General features: G+C 41.4%; 1 protein-coding gene across 1 annotated transcript in view; it reads right to left on the bottom strand.

The window, feature by feature from the left end:
• LOC139733293 (dynein heavy chain domain-containing protein 1-like) overlaps positions 1 to 21,421 on the bottom strand; it is a 146,149-nt gene that overhangs the window by 2,234 nt on the left and 122,494 nt on the right. Inside the window, exons 69-86 of the mRNA XM_071644130.1 lie at positions 20,414 to 20,584; positions 19,604 to 19,699; positions 18,739 to 18,884; positions 17,181 to 17,454; positions 15,703 to 15,825; positions 13,713 to 14,012; positions 13,186 to 13,411; positions 11,518 to 11,748; positions 10,441 to 10,648; positions 9,500 to 9,885; positions 8,844 to 9,028; positions 7,415 to 7,993; positions 6,657 to 7,023; positions 5,919 to 6,133; positions 5,003 to 5,204; positions 4,030 to 4,166; positions 3,037 to 3,134; positions 626 to 821 (exon numbers count right to left, since the gene is read on the bottom strand). Of these exons, the coding sequence (XP_071500231.1) occupies positions 626 to 821; positions 3,037 to 3,134; positions 4,030 to 4,166; positions 5,003 to 5,204; positions 5,919 to 6,133; positions 6,657 to 7,023; positions 7,415 to 7,993; positions 8,844 to 9,028; positions 9,500 to 9,885; positions 10,441 to 10,648; positions 11,518 to 11,748; positions 13,186 to 13,411; positions 13,713 to 14,012; positions 15,703 to 15,825; positions 17,181 to 17,454; positions 18,739 to 18,884; positions 19,604 to 19,699; positions 20,414 to 20,584 (4,140 nt within the window). The remainder of the gene's footprint in view (positions 1 to 625; positions 822 to 3,036; positions 3,135 to 4,029; positions 4,167 to 5,002; positions 5,205 to 5,918; positions 6,134 to 6,656; positions 7,024 to 7,414; positions 7,994 to 8,843; positions 9,029 to 9,499; positions 9,886 to 10,440; positions 10,649 to 11,517; positions 11,749 to 13,185; positions 13,412 to 13,712; positions 14,013 to 15,702; positions 15,826 to 17,180; positions 17,455 to 18,738; positions 18,885 to 19,603; positions 19,700 to 20,413; positions 20,585 to 21,421) is intronic.

The following is a 21,421-nucleotide window of genomic DNA, read 5'->3' as shown; positions in this document are numbered from 1 at the left end:
TTTCAGCTCTAGTTTATTAACTGTTGATGAATATTCACTGCTATCTCCCGAAATGCTTTTGGTGTTGGTGTGTCTGGTTTTTGAAAGTTCGGAACCATCAATTCTGGATACAAGCGTCTGAAGTAAGTTGTTGGTGTTCACCAATGAAGATAGCTTCATTGGTGAACACCGACAAAAAAAAAATATTGAAAAAAATACCAGCTTACTCTTGAGGAATAAAACATTTGGACAATACTGAAACACCATCTAATGGTCTAAACACGACATATTGGCTTGCTGTCAAAGTAACATAAAACAAAACAAAACAAAACAAAACAAAACAAAACAAAACAAAACAAAACAAAACAATAGAAGATGAAAAAAAAGAAAAAATGAACGCCATCTGAAAACATTGCAGCATGCCATTAGTTACAATTCACCTCGTAAAAGAATGAGACCTAGCTTCTGTCAAATGCACAGATGGAACACCCGATAGTCTAACAGGGGATGAGTTTGACCTGCCTTCAAGCAAAATCAAAGAAAAACAAAAACAAATACAAAAACGACTTTGACACTGTTTAATAATGGTTATATTATGACCCCCCCCCCCAACATTCAGTGGTCTAGATGAGGTGATTCAGCTTGCCTTTAAGTTGCTCCATGGCTGCAGCAGACTATCAATCAGAGCTCCCACCACATCAGCATCCTCCAAGACGTCGGTGTGCCCTCCATAGACCAGCTGCTCCACCATCACCCTGAGGGTCTGGATGTTCTCCCACGGGGACACGCCCTCCCCGCACCAATTCAGGGATGACATCATGGCTTTGAGGTCGGGGATTCCCCTGGAAGTGACATCAAGGTGGCATGCATAGAGTATCAAGAGCAATATCATGATATATCACACAGTTATCATTTATGATTATTATTTATGTTTATTTGGTATTTCATCATAAAATACAAATATAAAGTCATATCAAATGATACAAAGAATCATGTGGTAATTCTCGGTGCATACCACTAGTATGCACCTAGAATCTGATTATTGGCATTGTTACTTGCACTAATAGTATTACCATATTTCTTAGCAATAGAACTCGTATGTAACTGAGAGGAGGAGGACAAGAAAAAGTCTGCTGGTTCTGCTTCCACTACTCAGTGTACCACCAGTGTTGTTGCTTTGAATATCAACGCTATTATCAACAGCATTGATCTTAACAGTCTCTGTTTTGTTATCATTAATAATTCTTATTGATATCATATCATCTCTGTATTATGGATATACTGGGTATGTGAGCACAATGAATTGTGTCAAGTACCATGCATGTGCATAGTATGATCTTTGAATAGTCATGTGGGATACTGACAAAGTAAAGTTGCTTGAAAGTTGTTCTAGCAATGTCATGCATTAACATTACACCATGGACAGTACTTGTATTATTTTCTAAAATTACATACCAAATTTTTCACAAATTTCTACAGATGTGTAAAATATTTTACAAAAGTAAATGAATGATTTTCAGCATAAGCTGAGTAAAAGATATGGAGAGAAAAAGATAGATGAGCAGAGAAATATATAAATATATAAAATAGCATACATACTTATGATGCAGGCCGGCAGTGCATGACAAAAGTTATAGTGCACGTAAAATATAACGATTGCAGACGATAACCCACTATCGATTTGATATCGGTTTTTGCTCCCTCATTTTAATCATTGAGTACTTGAATCCCGCACCTTATCAACGCGATTGCACCACAACCGCGATATGCTTTGCTCGATATTATCGTTATTCTCAATTCTCGCAGGCTGGCTATGCCAGCAACTTATCGGTGTGGGACTAGACTTTCAGCGGTAGATTTAAACATGGAAGCTGAAATGAACAGGTTCGCTACTTTTAGAGAGACTGATCTATATAAACAGTATCTTAGACAATAAGGACACAAAGGATGCCATCAAATACGCCCTACGAATTTTGGACTCCTACTGTTCTGAAAAAGGAATCAATCCGACGGATATTACTGAGCAAGTCAACCCAAGATTTGTGCCGCTTTCTCCGTACATTCTACGCGGAAGTGCGCCGTGGAAATGGGCAGCGTGTGGTGTGTACAGTATACGCTAAGCGCTCTTTGATCACGCTACGCTATGAACTTTACTACGACATTCACAACACACTCTCGGAATCCGCATGTGCAGCAATGGGGCCTGGCACGAGCCTTGTGTTTAAATCCAGTAGATCCCTAATCCTACAAAACATCATCAAGTCCTGGTCCTGGACCCACAGTGCAGTAAGTAGGGCGTCTAACGTGTTACTGTTAGTGTTACTGTTAGATCCACGGTAGACCTATTTTAGGGTCAAGTGTTAACTAGCTCTGTCGCTCGTACAAAAGTGACGTACAGTACAGTGTACAAATACGTAGATCTAGTATAAAAATGTTAGGCCAGGGCCCCTAGGGCCCTAGACCTAACCTATTGTAGGGCCTAGAAAACGTTAGATATAACCACGTAGACCCTAGACTCTATAGTTGAATTTGGATCTTCAGGATTTTGTCTACACAGGTTCAAAGAAACTGGTATTATTGCTTGTGTAGACACGTGTAACTGTTAAAAATGATCTAGGCTTATCTTGCCTGGGTATGTATGCTATTTTATATATCACATAGTGCATGACATCTTATTGCACTATAACAAGTACCAAGCACCTCCAAATTCTGAATTTGCCCTCAGGCAATTATATTCAATTCGGCCTGCGGCCTCATTGAATATAACTGGCCTTCGGGGCAAATTCAGAATTTGTCGGTGCTTATATTGTTATAGTGCATTCAGCCTCATGCACTATATATATAATATACAGCTGTACACACAATAGTGTATGCGGTATATAGTTACAGAGAGAGAGGGGAGGGGGGGGGGGGAGGGAGAGAGCCATGAACAACCTTGAACCTGTTGTCACTAATCTGCTTTAGTCATAACTCTAGCTCTATCACTGCTGGTTCTAGAGGACATTTTTTTCTTCTTTTTTTTTTTGAGGAAGGGAGGGAGGGAGAGAGAAGGCTTACCAGGAATAGTCTTTGCTATAGCCCAGGCGATAGAAAAGTCGCCGGTGGGATAGGACCGTATGTAGCAAGGCCATGCAGAATACAAGCTCAGTCAGACTCTGTGGAGCATAATACAACATGCAAAAAAAAAACATTTTTAGAGACATTCCTTGATTAAATACTACCACGTTTTGGTGGCTACTGAAATAATATTCTTAATCCTCATACTTTTTTTTAACTTTTATCAAAAAAAAAATAATAATAATCCACCATTATCCTTGACAGTGTAACTACACTGTGTATGTGTACATGAATAATTAATATGCCATCATTGACCCCAAGAACTCATTGAAACTCTCCAACACTGTAGCCTAATTAAGCCCCTGGCTCCTAGATGTTGTAATTTCCCATATGAAAAACATTTGGCATACCAAGTTCTTGGAAACGGTGGATTCAGTCCAGCAATTTCAAGACAGAAACTTTTGTCAGAGCAATCATTACATCTTTTTCTAGAGATTACAATCAAAGGTTGTTGTTTTGGTTTTCGGGTTTTTTTTTTTTAAAGTCATGGCTCCATTCTGTACTCGTTTTATTCAACTGAAAGAATTTCATCCACTTAAGTCCAGTAATGGATGATTTGGGTTCTTTTGCTTGTTGAGTTTGTTTTAATCACAATGTATTAAGATGTAAAAGCCTTGAAGAACATTCCAGTTTGATGATCCCTGTCCAGTTATTGCATTCATCGGATCCTCTATGTGAATTAAGTGATGCATTCACTGTATGAGAGTAAATGCATCTTGCGACTCAACAACTGGGTTTTGTGATGATGGAGACAGACTAAAAAAGAAGAAAAAAAAATGGAATGATCTTGTTTTAGTCCCACAGGATGTACACATAGACACTTTGACAACTTCCTGTAGTAAACTCTTATTGAAAGCAAAAAACAAAAACAAACACAAAAAGAAGACAAATTAAACAAGAGCAAAAAGAAATAATAAAAGCCTTGGGTCTCACCTTGGCCTGTGTGGTAGTGACCATGTGACGATGCTGATCTACTGCTGCCATGGCCTGGTTGAAGTATGTCCTCAAGGTGGCTTTAAAGTTTGTGTTGGTTTCACAAGCCACCTGCATGCCATTCTGAATTACCAGACCTTTCGGAGGAGAGAGAGAGAGGAAATATTATTGGTACAAACACATGATTTCATAAAGATACAGTAGCATTATATCTACTACAGCGTTTGCCAATACAAAAGTATCATTTGTTATAGCCTTTTGCTGAAATCATTCTCAACTACTGGAAAAGTGGATATTTTCGCACGAGTAATTTTTCGTGCTCTGGTGTAACCAGGTGTAATAATAAAGTCTCAGTCCGAAAGGAAGGCCAAGGGGACACAATAGGAATCACGTATGATTGGGTAATCTCTTTTTATCGGTAGTTGGTTTCCAGATACGATTGTATCTGTGCCAATCAGCAAAGGAAGCACTCCAACAGGCACAATTCAACTTCACTCCATCTTTACACTTTCATTTGCTACCTTGTTGTTTGTTCACTGTTGTATGCTAGTAGTGCACCTTCAGATGGAATATGAATAAGCTGAATATGTCTTCATCGTCGATGCATCATAGAAAATATGGCATCCCGCAAAGCATACAAAGGAATTCTCGTTTTCATGACCCCCACCCCTCCAATCTTTCCCAACGGCCATTGTGCTCATATGAAAAGCAACAGTGACTTTTTTTGGCAGAGTGCTTACCCAATCTTTGAGTTAATTGCCTATTTGACCGACCTTTAAAGCATGTAGTGTATGACTGCGTATACAGATGGTAACCATACAACTGTATAGCTTGCAACGAAAAGAAAATACAGAAATTTGAATACATTTCATAAGATGCATAAATGATGATAAAGTTTTTCCTTCTCAGTAAAGCAAACACCCTCCCCCAACCAATCACTCCCAACCCTTTGTCGTCAGCCACTTCTTCTCACCTGGGAGGGGTGTTTTGCTGTCAGCCGTAGTGATGAAGATGAGCTTGAAGTCGGGGTGGACCTCCAAGCCCTCATACACGCTGGACTGGCTGGTGGTCAGGTGGGACATCATCTCAGACATCAGGTCATCTCCCTTGAGCACCTTGTCCACCGGCTTGGACGGCAGCGTCTTGTCAACGTACGTCGCTGGAGTGACGATGTGCTGGAGAAATTTAAAAAAGAAAAAGAGAACACATAAACATAAATAAAACCACAAACAGACCATGTGATGGCAAATATTGATATACAGTTGATGTACTACAGTCATGAGGCAACCTGCAAGAAATATGGACAATATCAATCAACAAATTCATCATTTCATAAATTGTTTTCTTACCCGGGAGAAAAATAAGAGAGGAAACAAAAAGAAAAAAAGATGAAGTACAGGAACCCTGGCACAGTGAAATGGATAGTAAATTTTTTTAATCTTTCTTGTCAAATGGTATGTAAAAGCCATTTGTTTGTCATCATGGGACTTTACTATGGTGACTACAGTATCTAAAAGAACACATCATCTAAGACTGCTTTTGACTTCTCATTGACATTTCTGCTAGCATGCATTCTTTGCCAGTCAGCACAGATGTCCTTCAGCAAAGAAGTTAGAGGAGAGAGATACACTACTCCTTCTCATTCTCCTACATCACAATAGCAATCAATCGGGACTTAGACAATATGTTTCAGCTGAGTCTAACCAACAATACAGCAGAGTAATAAAGGAAAATAAGCAAGACAGTACGACTGTGTATCTGACTTACTAAGAGGTACATGGTTATGTTTACAGGAATATATACAAGATGAATGCCCAGGACAATATGAAATTACATGGCTGCAAGAGAAAAAACATATATCATTTCTTCCTCGTCCATCCACGACTAACCTGTATAAGATGGAGAAAGTCTGTGCTCCATCTGCCCACGGCCTGACAGTTGTTGAGCACCAGCCACTGACCGCTGGACATGCACTCGTGTAGGGCCAGCACCGCCTGCTTCATCTGCTTGGCATTGCCCATGGAGACAGTGTTGACGACGGTGCCGACGCCCTCGCGCTTGCAGTAGAGGGCGATCTCCGAGAGTGGGTCGGCCACGGTGTGACCTAGCGAAGGACGAGCAGAGAAATGCGCTATGATTGTCAGACATTTTTGTAGTGCATGGTGAGAAAATCCCGCGACCTCATTGGTTGAGAGCTGTGCATCAATAAATAGGTAGCATGTTCGATATCAAATAATCACTGCAATCACTGGTAATAGATGCTGTAAACATGCTATTGTAGACTCATAGCACTTGTGTACCTAGCAACAGATGGCTAGCCATGCATCCAGTACAATTCATTGTGCACCCAGTTATTACAATTAGTGTTAGACGATTTGTTACATTGTGAGTCTTAGGTTAAAAAAGATTGCAAACCCCTGGTCTAGTAGATACATGTATGACGCCTGCCTATCAATTAAGAGGTTGATGGTTTGAGTCCAACCCAAGTATGTATGCCCATGATTTTTATCATGGCTACTACTAAATCACTGAACAATGTGTTTATTTATGATGACGAAGGGTAGTTTGTCAATCAGTTGCAATACAAAAGACTTGATAATAGAATAATTCATCTAGATGCATCTAACCTTCCATTCCTGTTGTCTCCCCATCCTGATATCCAGATGGCAGCACAAAGACCAGCGGTACGTTCTTCCCCGTCCTTTGCAACACATCAGCCACGCTGTAGACCTCGGCCCGGGCTGTGTGGGCGCCCAGCTGGTAGACCACCAGGTCGCGGCAGATGCGGGCCAGCCGGTCTGGTAGGACCACTCGCCACAGAAGGGCCTTCTGGGCCACCGTCAGGCCCTGCAGGTCGGGCCCGGGGACTGGGGCCAGGAGGACTGGGTCACAGGAGAAGTACTCCTGCCACTGGCGGGAGTGTTGCAGCACGGACTGCCTCAGGCCTTGGTACACTGGGGCCAGCTGTTCCAGGTGCCCACATTTGATCCATATCTGCAGATTGTGGATGGGAAAAAAGAGTATGCATTCATGTGGGCAATTTTAAAACAATGAGAGCACCAAAACAAATCAATAACAATGATAATGATGATTTAAAGCATTTGTATAGCGCCATGTATCTGCTCATACAAGATTAGCCTCCTTGACTCAAAAGTACAAGCAGCAGACTTATACATATAGTCAATAAGGGTCATTAAAAATTGTGCAAAGTAACTGTACACTTATTGCACGGCAAAGAATGAACTGTGCATATTTGTAACATATCGATTTCTCAGAATTTTCTACTAATGTCAAAGCATCATTAACCCATTCAGTTTTCAGAGACAAACATGTCAACAAGCTTTCACAAACATGTTGTCAATTCTTTGCACATTATCAAATGTACCTCATTTGTCAGCCAGTCAGGGACGACTGAATTATCGCTGGCACCATCGAACACAGATTCTCGCTCCCTGGAGACTACCGACTCCAAGCCATTCACAAAGAGGTCCAACTCCAGCTCCGACATCTCCCCCGACAACCGCATCTTCTGCACGGCAACGAGAAACACGAAGAGGTCCGAGTGCTGCTGGAACAGGCCGCACGCCAACTTGGCGTGGACTTCCCCGGTGAGGGCGTTGCACAGCTCCACGGCCCGGGCCTTTAGCGAAGCGATGTCCGTGCGGTCCTTCTCCCGCGAGCGCACGGTGTGGGCGTACCAGCGGGTGTAGCGCCGGAATGGGACGTAGTACGTGGGCAGCAGCTGCCAGATGCGTTTGATGGTTGAGTAGAGGAGGGCGCCGTGCTCAGCCACCGCCTTATACGGCTCCTGCTTCTCCTGCAGCTGGTCCAAGAGCATCTGGCTCTCCTGGAGGAGGGACTCGGTGCCAAAGATGGTCTGGTGGTAGAGCCCGAGGTAGTCTGGCCAGCCGGCATCCTCCAGGATGCCATGGTCTAGATCAAGGGTGTTGTCCAACAGCTCCAGCTGGGGTTGGAAAGGTGTGTAATGAATGGTAAGAATCAGTCAGAGGAGTGGGATGGGTGATTGTAAGATGAAATACATACTCGGATTTCAATCAAAAGCACAAATTTGCTCAAAGTATATCATTGTAGTGCCCCTTGTCTTGCCAGAAGATCATACCAGTGGTTATGATATCAATATGGATACTCCCTGCAATATTTGTACATTGTACTTCTGATATTGTTTTCAATCTCCTTCACGTACTGTATTCATGATTGTATATATTCAGAAACTGTAACACAATGTGGTATAGCCAGTTGAAAACATGACAGGACATTCCTGAATTGACATTTTTTAGTCAAGAAGCAAAAGATTTGGCATAAGAATAGAATAGAACTTTATAATGGTCTCCATAATACACAGTCTGTTGACTACAATAAGTCCTCTGTTGACATCACATGTCACATAAACCCACGAGGCAGATCAAAAACACAGTGTTAGACAATAGGGAGTTTTTGAAAGAAGTCAACGCATGGAGTGAGAAGGGTGTTGACGCTTTGCTGACATACAATAGTATGCCACTGACTGCACTGAAAGCCTTTCCAATGTCACTCACACATCCTTTACAGTGTACCGTGGTATGTTGTCTGCTCGTCAAAGCAAGCACATCAAGTCAAAAGCAAGCAGCATTTTGATCAATGGTGAAAAGCCGTGGTAACGCAATAAAAAATTTGACATCAATGCTTGATGAATGCACAGTGCTCGTGCAGGACGGCCACCACAGCCTGCGACAAGGTGGCCGCATCAGAAATTGAATGGTCCCTATTGCCTGCCATGCCCAACACGACTCCAAATGACTATTCGCGTGGTTTACCTCGGTATCCTGAAGCTTTTTCTTGTGCTCCCGAATGTCAGACCGAATGGACTGCTGGTGGTTGGCAAACTCTGGTCTCTCGGCCGCCATGACATCGATCAGGAGTCTTGTGGTGTACCCTTCCAGGTTCACTGACATGTCTATCACGGAATACCTGTCTGTGTGGGGCTTGAGGAATCCTGCACCTGCAGCAATGAAGTGAAAAGATTGAACTTGACAGAATCGGAGGTGATGATGGAATGATAAGACATCGAGATACCATGTCTATTTCTAGAATTTAGGATGTATTCAAGTTAAAGACACAACAGTTACATCATTATTGATTCAAAAGTAATGACATGCTCAAAAAGTAAGATGAAATAAAAAAAATATGCATTAAGTAAAAGCATTTGATGCACAAAAAAAAATCAAAGGAAATGATTAAAATGAGCACTTACATACCATAAAAGATAAATTTAAAAGATAGAGTAATGACAATGAAATACAAGTACATGTAGAAGTGCTATTAACCTAAAACCTACAATAGACTATTATGACATAGAAATTGTTCAAGGCAGACTAGTAAATGCATGTAATGCTACTATTACAATGTAAGGATGTCTTGAGTTCTCTGTGCCCCTCTTGCACAAAGACGGACATGGAAATACATGCTGTACCTTCTAGCTCTAGAGGCACAGCGGTGGTGAGATAGAGGGCAAAGCGCGGGTTGTAGTCGTAGAGGTGGCTGCCAATCCGGACCTGCCTCTCCCCGTCCTTGTCCTCCGCCACGTTGCGGGCCAGCAAGTCGTCAAACTTGGGGTCGAGATCGCGTCGCTCGAGGTGGCTGACCACGACGGTCAGTCCCATGGCCACGGACTGGATGAGTTTGACCTCAAGCATGTCGTCGTCCGCGGCCACCACCCAGAGGTCGCTGAACGGCCGCTCGCCGTCCAGGTCCACGGAGTAGGCGTGGGTGACGGCCGACTGGTTGCTGGTGCCCGTGCTGTAGATGTCAAAGTCCTTCTCGCTAGCATTGTCCTTGTTCGGTGTCACCCCACCCATACTGCAAAGACATAAAACCATTCCATCAATTTAGGCTTGCTTGCTCCAAAACCTTAAGAGTAACAGAATTCTGTCTCCACTTCTTGCAGGATCATGAATGGGAAACTTTGCTTGGTACTCCAACCAGCTACATTTGAGATACATGTAGTTTGTGTACCACAGATTGACTTTAACAAGGATTTTTACCTGCGGCTTCATATCCATGTACAGTATAACAGAATTCTGTTTCCACTTCTTGAAGGAACATAAACAGGAAACTTTTGCGTGGCACTCCAACGGCCAAAGTTTGAGATACTTTGTATACCAGAGATTGACTTTAGCAAGGGCTTTTCCCTAGTACGGCTTCATATTCACTATCATGATGCAAAATGGTATCCCTAGGACTACAGCAAATGTGCTATTTTACTATAAATACATATTTTACAATTGCAAACTACAATGTATAGTTTGAACTGTCATCTCTCGTTCAAACAAACTCATGGAACTGTATACAAAACAAAAGTTTGGGTACCAAATATATTTTGGAAATTGTTCAGGCAAAGGGAGAATGTCTCACGTGGTGACTGTGCGAGGTGTTTCCGGGAACTCAGTGCCGTAGTCAGTCTCGGCCCCAATGGAGCTGTGATCGGCCCGGCTGAGGGCAAAGTTGGAGGTAGCCACGCTCTCCAGATTTCGGCTCTCCATCAGGCGGTCCTCCGTCAGGCCCGACTGGCTCTGGCCCAGGGGCCCTTCCTCCAGCTCTCCCTCCTGGATCAGTGACATTTCTGGAGAGGGGCATACGGATGAACAAAGAGTGAGGCGTGAAAGTCACGAGTATGGTACTCGTGGACTTTAAACCCATTAATCAAGGGGAATTTGCTGCAAAATATCATCATCATCATAATCGCCATTACTAAATTGGGAACTCTGAATATTTAATTGCACATAACTACAGCAAGATTGGATAAAATTAATTAAATCCTTTAGTCTACTTCAAACCTGAAAGCAACTTATAACATTGCACAATTTGACTGAGAAGAAAAGGGAACATTACCCTTCAAAAATTTCTTGCCTATTTAAGAAACTATAGATTTAGCAATTAAGGGGCTTTTGGGAATTCTGTAACCACAACACTTACAATGTATGTACAAACACAGACTATGTGCAGCTTTCTGGTAGTTTATTGGTTAGTGACCACCAACCTACATCACACTCGTGAAATGTTCCTTGTACAGTACTCTTGTTGTGAGATGGCCAATGTTAATTTTGCACTATCTTACTAAAACAACAACAACAAAAAACAGTGGAATGCATACCAATGAAAACTTTTACATTTTCATTACATTTTAACACAGCGGCTGGGTTTTTTTTCCTACGTTCTTTCTCTTGCAGAACTTCCTGCTGACAAGTTCAAATGCACACAAACTTTTGTGATAGATTTTTTTCATTATTTTCAAAACACAATTATCATTTGTGTTTCATGTTATACTGCGCTATACTGAAAACTGACTGATGAAACTGTATACTAAGCTCCAAAGTTCTGCGAGCCTCCTTTTTCCATGTAACTCGTTCTTTTTTTTTACTTAGCAGTGGCAATAAATACTTAAAAGAGTCAAAGGGATAATGTGTGTTCACTTGTGGTCATCTCACACACCTGACTCATCTTCTGCGTCCAGCCCATCGTGGAAGCTGACCACTGCCGACTCCTGTAGCTTGACCACCCAGGTGAGCGCCTGATTGTCCGGGTCCACCAGGAGCGGCCACTGGCGCCGTCTCCCGATCACGCAGGACCTGGCATAGAGGGCGTTGGTGACAGAGAACTGGTCGCACACCACGCCATGGCAGTGTCGCCATTCCGTGAGCTCCTCCTCCGTGCTGAGGATAGCTGGTGGGGGAAGAAGGAAGGGATACTAGCAGACCTCTCTTTTTGTGTCAATCTGGGCATGACTAACATACACTGTAATTTTCATGTGCATGAAGTTTTGCGAATTTTGCAAGGAGCTACGATTTGCAAATCTAAAATGCATGCAAAACTTCTTGTCTTCACTACATATATATGCATTGAATGCCAGTGGCAATTTGCAAACATTTCAAGCCACGAAGAAGGCCAATGGCTCTAATTCACAAAAATATCATGCCATAAAAATTTTTAGTTTTACAGTAAGCTCCAACTCTCAATAACTCTCCTCCATTCCTTCTCTCATGCTTCCAAGTTCAAGTTCAAGTTCAAGATTGTCTCCATAAATTCAATAAACGTATATTCAAAGGTGATTAGTTAAAATGTACACAATCATATGGATACCATGAATTATCTATTAACAGCAAGTACATTCATAGGCTAAAAGCATATAAATCAGATTGCATATGAGTTAGGATACTGCATGGAGGAATACAGCAGTAGGCCAGATTGGCCTTTCAAGGCTGATCCCAATCATAAATTTATAGATTTGAAATCTGTCATTTCTAAAGGAAATGAAATTAATCGCAAATATATGAAAAAAGGTATATGTTGATATACAATTGTACTTTCAAAAATAATGTGTTGCCAAATATTATTTCAGCAACACAGCAATGCCTCATTTACTAGAAGATAACAAATAGTATAAACCAGTTACAACCTGATGTGCAAAGACTAGTTCTGAGTGCACCGAGCAGGTGCCTATGGGCAACATGTATTACAGCAAAATCAGCCTGTCCTAAACAGGTCAAGAGAAGTCCAAATCTTCCCTTTGAGGCAAAGAATCAGAGATCACCCCCTACCTCTTACCAATTAAAATCACTGGCTCACTCAGTTTTCCCAACCCCTACATCCCAAACTTTTTGACTAAATGACCAGTGGTCCCTCATTTAAATCTTAATTAATACATTGATACTGTATGCAGTATGACATATGACGATGAAATGAATGTCAACCACAGTAACAGCCTCTGCTCTCTTATAAGGCCTCCATTCTTAAAATTGAGTTTGGGTTTTCACATTGACATGCAGAATGGTCTACATTGTGTATATACACGCTAAGGTTGCATATGATATTTGTACAGTACAAATCATCTAAATGCAAATTGAAATAATTATGCATATCATGTAGACAATAAAATGTTTACAAAAAATGAGTTTACAGTCATTCCACTTGTGTGAAATACAATGAAACATACAGAACACAGGTCCCTGAACTATGAAAATACCAAATATCATTATAGGAGAATGCACATACATCACTCTACATGACTGTGCACTTTGTAGCAAAACCCTATATCTACTGGACCCTAGTTTGTTTCTTTTGTATGGCTCGTTAGGTCTTCACTGATACCCCTCTACCTACTTTCAACGTTGAAGTTCTGTCGGATGGGGACTACTGAAGTCTCCTCCGACTCTGGTTGTTCTCTCCTGGACGTTGACTCAAGACTGCCCTCGCTTGGTGCCCGCTGGTCGTCCTCAGCCAGCCGGGCCGGTAGGTCCACCTCCACGGAGGGGCTGTCGTTCTCCGGATACGGCTCCAGTCTGGCAGGGCCTGGTCCTGAATCTGACTCCGTGTTTGCCTCAATGACCTGCATAAAGGGAACGTGTGTTGGTATAGGACAAAGTGTAAGAACAGACATGCATGTTTCAATGAGCAAATGTGTATCATATAAGTTTGACTGAGCTGGATTTGAAAAAAACTTCCTAACAATTTAGAATAAAATTTAATGAAGCTCTAATTATCAACCTGTTGAAGACTAGTCCCGAGTATACTCGAGCAGGTGTCTATGGGAAATGTGTGTTATATAGCAAAATCAGCCCGTCCTAAACAGGTTAAGAACTGAAATTAATGATTTCATATAATACATATCAAATTGCTGTCGGACCCACCATATTCAGAGCAGGGCTCCCAGCCAGGGAGGGATCAGCCCCGCTCATCACGCTGGACATCCCCGTCACCACATGGTAGCTCCCGGTCTGGCAGGCCCTGAGCCAATCGGACAGCAGCCTGACCCTGGCGGACTCATCCATTGGGCCCAGGTAGGTGGCACAGGCTGCTGCCAGGAGAGCATCACCCGGTGCAGTCTTCAGCTGGCTGTTGGCTAACTCTAGGCTTGTCTTCCAGCCTTCATACTGAGTCTCCATGTCCTCCATGAGGTCTGTTGCTGCCTTGATCTTGACCCCAATGGCCTAAGAGGGCCAGTACAAAACAATTCATTCGACAGTAAATAATAGTAACAACAATAATAATGATCAAAATGATAGTAGTCATCATAATGATAATACTGACATAAATGATAACAAGAAGAACTGTACAGGTGACAACTTCAGCGTGTTTAATCTCTTTTCACACAAAGAAAATTTCAGTAAACGTTACATATAGGAAAGTATTTCAGAACATATGTGACCCTGCACCTCAAAACAAACAAAAAGTCGCCAGACATGAATTTTTAGTTAAGACCATATTCTGAAAGAGCAGACTTTAAGCTTTAAAATGATGTATAACTCAAATCAAATGGACTCTCCTAACCTATCTAAATATTGGAAAGAAAGCACAAACTCACAAAAAGTGGGAACAGAGAAAAGAGGGAACAGAGAAAAGAGGCTCTGAAGTACAGTGTCTATTCAAGCGCTTAATCTTTACCAAACCGTGCTGGCTGTGCGGTGAGTGGGACAAAAAACAGGAAGTTACAAAGAAGGGATTATCAGATTAAACTGAAATTAAGCATGCCTTATTAACACATTCCGTCCATAATTAATGCCAATTTTCAAAGCAGTAGCACTATCCTTTCAAAAGTTATTAGAGTTGAAAATGAAGAGTGTGGACAAGGTTTTTCAGAAATGAAAAAGGGATTCTAAAAATACACCTAATCACACTATTCTACCAAAAATGTTCGAGATAAACTGCTAAAAAACACACTTTCATGCCCGTTTTATGATACCAAATTTAAGCATAATGTAAAAGAAGACCCGCTCTTTCAGAAATTATGAAAAAGTAAAGTCGGGCTAGGCTGACCCATTTCACTTATTTTCAGTCGTCACGCAAAATCAGTGTGTGCGACTTTATGTTAGTTTTGAGGTGCACAGTCACATATGTTGATATTTCCTCAACACATTTGCATGTTCTCATATTGACCAAGTTCAGTAGAGGCAATTTTGAACCATCCAAAACTTGTCTACGATCAATGCGATTGTCACAACTGACCTCAAGATCTGATAAGATAACGACTACTCCACGATAAAGACCATGATTTTCAAAAGTGGCAACAATTTCATAGACAGACAGAAAATGCTCTGATCATCTACTAATGGTCAATCACAAAGTTTGTAACGGATCACAAAATAATGGGAATGTACATGTACGTGTAGCACATATTATCGAAATACAAAGAGATATTGAAGTTTTTAGGAAACCCCCTGCAGAATCATGAGGGACTTGGAAGCTCTGCTCTTATACAGTAGATATATTGTGATAATACCACGAGTACATGGACCTGCATCACATGTCTGAACAGCACTCTGTCACATGAAAAAGGAGTCCCACAGCACTCTGTAAACTGGAATGGCCTTTTACAGAAATACAAATTGTGCATGCCTGTCAGATACTACATGTACTTCAGAAAAGTTATCATATACACTCCCAACTAAGATCAATCTTTAGTGTAACATGTAGGAGTACTACATTCTACAAGTCTACGGCTCAACCCTCTACTCAACTCTTTCATTAATTTAAAGTTGATGTACATGTATACCTGATACAAACTGTACACCAGTATTTATACTTAGTGCTCTGTAAAACTCCATTATAAAATTTCCTCATTTTTGGTGGAAGTAACATAGTACTCCTGCTGGCAATGGCAATTTTTGGTTGGACACTGACCTCTATCTTCTTCTCAAACTGCTTGACCTGACGCAGGCTCTCCTGGTACTCCTTGCGTTTCTGCTCCAGTAGTCCCTTCATGTCCTGGGCCTTCACTCGCTTGCTACCAAGGTGACCTTGTGCCTGGGGATCAAAAAAAAAAGAAATCTGTCTTGTCAGATACCGTCCAACCAATGTCTTTAAAGGGACTGTACAGTACTGGTTGAGGTGAGGATTCAGGTTTATAACATTCCTAAGTGAGATAATGAGAAACCTCTTATGACATATGAAAGAGCATGTGATTTTAAAGATTATTCAACGTTTATTTGATGAAAATTGGTTTTCAAATGGCTGAGATATCAAAAAAGTGATAATAATAAAAGGCGACAGGCCAAGCCTTTTATTAGGATCTCTTTGTTTCACCTTGTTTCTTTATATCTGAGCCATTTCAAAACCGATTTTTCATCAAACAAACTTTTGATTCCCCTTAGAACTGTATGCTCTTTGACATCTCATAGAGTGGTTTCTGAATATCTCGCAAAACGTTAAAAGCTAAATCCTCACCTCAACCAGAACTGTACAGTCTCTTTAATAGTGCAGAAATTTGTCAGCTTTATTTACCTTATGATGTCAGTGATTGCGCAAATTATCAAAGTTCAGCAAATGCGTTGTTCAATGTGTCATTTTCCTTAAAAATACATGCCTAATATTTTTGATGTGTTTGAAGTTCATAATGCGTGTACCATGCTTGATATACATGTAAATGCTGCATATATTTTCTGTCAACATTTACCGTCATCATATCATTCGATATCGGGAAATTTTAATTTATTGTACAATGTATGATTTCAATATTGCTCTTTGTCAGTTAGATCTACTTTAATATGAGCAGAAATCATTTTCTCTGCTCTGAAATAAGAGATGTTTATTCCACATAGAGAATGTGCAGAAATTGCACTACTTTTGACTGCTACCAAAGTATGTGGAAGATAAGAATATAAAAGATATACTAAAGAGCACAGAATCTGGAAAGTGTTGGTTTGTGGAAGGTTACAGTATTCTGCATTTCAAAATGCAGATCAATGGTACGTCAAGGAGGAGGAGGAGGAGGAGGAGGTGGAGAGGAGAGGAGGAGCTTGGAGGAGGAGCAGATGGAGGAGGAAAAAGGAAGAAGAGGAGGAGGAAGAGGAAAAGGAAGAGGAGCAGGAAGAGAAGTTGGAAAAGGACGAAGAGGAAAAGGAAGAGGAGGAGGAAGATGAGGAGGAAGAGGAAGAGGAAGAGGAGAAGGAGGAAGAGGAGGAGGAGGAGGAGGGGATGGAGGAGGCAGAAGAGGACGAGGAGGAGGAGGAGGAAGAAGACTAAGAAGAAGAAGAAAAAGAGTAGGAGGAGCAGGCAGAAGAGGAGGAGGAGGGAAGGAAGATGAGGAGGAGGAGGAGGAGGAAGAGGAGGAGGAGGTGGAGGAGGAGAAGGAAGAGGAAGAGTTGGAGATGGTGATATACCTCCTGCAGTTTAGCTTCAGCCTCCTCAACATTCTGCAGCTTGGGACGCATGTTGCGGTGGATGACGGCGTAGGCATACACAGCATGGACCCACTGACACAGCGAGCTCGCCGCCGCGCTGCACACGTGCACCTTCTGGGGGTCAAAGGTCGGATCGTGGATAAAGAGGACGTTGAGCTTGTGGAAGATGTCGTTAGGGATGGACGCCTTGTCATAGAACTCCAGCTCCTGGAAGAAATTCTTTCGGTTTATGAGGACCTTTCCACTTGACCAACTGCAAGAGAAAAGCAGAGATTTTCACGATTAAGGAGGAAATTCATATCATTTGCTTATCCTTGTGACAGCCTATTTGAAGTGAATTTTGGTGTGTTATTTTCTTTGAAGATTTCAATAATGTTTTCAAACTTTCAAGAATCAATTGTCTACCATAAATACTGGCTGCAATGAATGCCCTTGCCATAGTTCAAGTACATGCCTGTATTGGCTATACAATGTTGTCATCTGAGATACCTTTTATAGATAACAAGTTAAAACTCCTACCATCCCTTACTGTATACCGCATTTTTGTCATGTCAGTACGTATGTAGGTCATCACAAATTTTGGTACTGAAATGCAGATACAAAAACAATACAATGGGTCTGCTCAAAAGCAGTACATAGAGAGTGTTTCTAATACTAGTTAGAGCACTTTTTTTGAGAATGTGAATTAAATGCTAGGAAAAAAGTATCCCAGATTTTCCATTCATCTATCACCAATGACACTGCTGGATCAACTGAAAGAAAGGTCAATGAATATCTTAATTGAAAATACATGTATCACGTACTACAGACAAAAACACAAACACAAACAAAAACAACCTGAGGTCCTCTGAAACACACAACCTTACATGCAAATACAAGATGATATTTCAAATACATATACTGTAAACGTCAATATTTTCGCGCGATTAATTTTTCGCGCTGAGCGGCTCGAAAACGTATTCGCGCGTTCTTAAATTCGCGCTCGGCAGCAGGTTACTTTACTGTAGTACACATTCACTGCTTTCATCCAAAGCCTCTGCTACATAGCTTGCTATGCCAGCGTACGACAAGCGATGTAGCGAGCGGCTCGACTGCGAGTACAAGCGCTCAAATACGTAGTACAGCTGTGACTCTAGTACCGTAGTCACGGGGGACTGTAGCATCGATGCGTGCGGTGCACACATGCATGCTACAGTACACAGCAATCTAGGGTATCGTCTCTTCGCACAGTACTAGTAGCGTAAACATGCCTGTACATTGTACTACGTAGCAGTATCATCGATGAAGCGCACACAATTCATCCCGTTCAAAATGTGCGTAGAAAATTGTGAAGATATATTCGCGCGTTTTTGAATTCGCGCTAGCCGAGCGTAGCGCGAAATCCGCGAAAATTAATGTACCGCGAAAATTTCCACATTTACAGTAGTGTCCTGTATGCTACACCTGTATGTATTATATGTCCAGACTACATGTACCACAATGAGAAACAAGTACAATGTAATAGCATTGCAAGTATCATGTCCTGAGGCAAACTCACTCTAGCGGTTGTCGGAACATGAGGCAGATGGCAAAGATGACCTTCTTGACGAGCTCGGGAGGCTGGTGGTAGGTCCGCAGCTCATTGAAGTCTGACTGGTCGAGGCTCCTCAGGGCATGAAGGGCGGCCTCATAGACAGGATTCACCTGTAAACACAGTCACCAATGAGGGCGCCCTCAAAATTAATGGTGTGAAATCCTGCTTCAGAAATGCTGTTTGAAATATGGTGCCTTATTATTGCCTGTCATTTTGATGCTTTCATGGGTACTGTGATATTGAACTGATTTATTTCACGTGACGGCTGAAGTAGCAATGAAAGTTTGTAATTAAGCGACTAGAGACCGCTGGCGTAAAGTCCACTAGGCGACAAGGATAAAATGCAGGCAAGCCTAGGTGCCCTACATCATTTCCTTTTCTATTGCATTTTTGGTAGTTGCTCCTCAGACCAAAATCATAAAACTAAGTATTCATTTTTACTGCTATAGTCATTGTAATCATGATTATCATATTCCTCTTTGAGGGTCATTATCTCCATTATCATATCTATAAACTGGTGGTACTACAGCTGTAATTCTTCAACTTCCCTATTTCCAGAAGTACTTCCACCACTACTTCTACTATGTACTTCTACTACTACCACACTACGATTACTACTAATACTACTGATACTGCTGCTGCTGCTGCCACAACAACTACTACAAACTACTAATTCTTTTTCTTCTTCTACAGGAGTGTACTACAACTACTACTACTATTATCATTTCTAATACTCTTATTGGTATCATTATCATGTCATCATTATCAGCATTACTGTCACTGGTTTTTAAAGTAGAAATCAGTTGGATAAAATTGTATCTTCTCCAACCTTGTCCAGTTCAGCTTGTGCCTCTTTCTTCAGCTCATTTAGCGGCTCCTGGAGGTGAACTATGTCCTTCTCGTCCTCGGTGCAATTGCTCCTCGCCTGTTGTGAGATCGAGCAAACAAAATCATGCATTAGACATACCACTTCACCACTGGTGAGGTGTACAGTGTATCAACATTTCTATGGATACTAATGTGATTGTCTTCATGGGGGACCTTGCAAATGCACTTTTATTGAAAAATGCTACCAGTTTCAAACTGCATGATACCAGGGCTTTGATCTTGTATCAAAATGAAGCTGTACAGCTATGAGCCGACAGGTGAACATATTTCTTTGAGGGTACCCACGTGAATTTCACAACTACTACTTCTACCCTTTACAGATACAGACATGTATGTCAATAAAGAAAGCCCTTCTACAGATTGTGCTGGGGGAAAAAAGTGTTGAACTTAGAAAACACAAGTGGCAGATAATAGTATCTCAAGCTGCACCTATTTCACAGAAGAGAAATTAGCCAAACATGGTTTATCAAGAGGAAAGTGAACCTTTTTAGGCAAAATATCAATCACAAAATGAACAAACAAACTAACAAAATCAGTCTGTGCTTGAGTCATGGTTGAGACACAATAAGCTTCGGTCAACTACATGTAGCATTAAAACTGATGACCTGGAAACTTGCCCTTCAACGCAATTTTTCCCATCAGTTCCACCAGGCAGACATATCCATGCGACATGGTCAGGTGATCTAGACCTTGGGCCAAATTTTTGTTGTGGTGGGGATAAGTTTAAAAAAAAACAAAAAAACCCACTTACGTCGGCAAAGATCTGCTCGCACTCCTCCACCTCCTGGAGGATCTCCTGGGTCCTCTCCTGGGCCAGCCGGTACTCCGGGGTGAGCGCACTGATCTCAGCCTGGTAGCTGTCCACGCTGGAGAATGCCTCGTTCACCTTCTCCAATGCTTGCTCGTATTTACTGACCTTGGCCTGAACAGACAATGATTTACGGACATTGTATGAATATGTAAACATGCACATACATACACACACACAAACAGACAGACAGACAACAGGTACATAGATACTGTAGATAGATACATCGTATATAAATAAAAAGAAAGGGTTTAAACTTGGGAAAGAGTTTGGAAATATGCTATTTAAGAAATCACAAAGATTGATGCATGTATTCAACTGATCCCATACTACTAAAACTGAATATTTTGGAGGACATTACAACAAAGACTTCCACTTTACAGTTGTATCGTTGGATGTTTAAGTCAATAATTTGTAATTTTGGTGAACGTAACAATTCAGCTTAACAGGCATCATGAGAGCCTTATTTAAAGACAACAAATTGATCCTTTGTGTATTTTGAAACCAAACTGTTAAGTACTCTTTTCACTTTTCAAAAATTGCAGATCACTAAATGAACGACCAATTAGGACTTTGCGCTGTATGTGTTCTGAAGACAAACCATTCCTGGGTACTTTGTATCTGTATTGGACATCACAGCTACTTAACCCTAACTAGGCTGGGCTATTTAGGTAGATGATAGAGCCGGGGCCTCCCAGGCCCCCCCTCCAGATCTCGACCCGACGAAAATTGGCACACACATTGCCTATGATGTAATCTAAAGTACCATGAAGTTAATTTTTTCAAAAATTATCATTTATACTAAATAATGCTAATTTATGCATAATGATGCATGAAATCAGACAATTTGGTATAAATCACTAAATAAAGCTCAAAACAGGCACATTTTTTTTGTAAATATTCTTTTTAGTGTCCTTAGCAAATGTAAGAGAAAAAAATTGTGCAATCAGA

This window comes from Diadema antillarum, unplaced genomic scaffold (assembly GCF_040938485.1).
Source record: "Diadema antillarum isolate AM-2024a unplaced genomic scaffold, OU_Dant_1.0 seq00000467_RagTag, whole genome shotgun sequence".
Classification (NCBI taxonomy): Eukaryota; Metazoa; Echinodermata; class Echinoidea; order Diadematoida; family Diadematidae; genus Diadema; species Diadema antillarum.
This window is presented reverse-complemented; position numbering and strand designations above follow the sequence as displayed.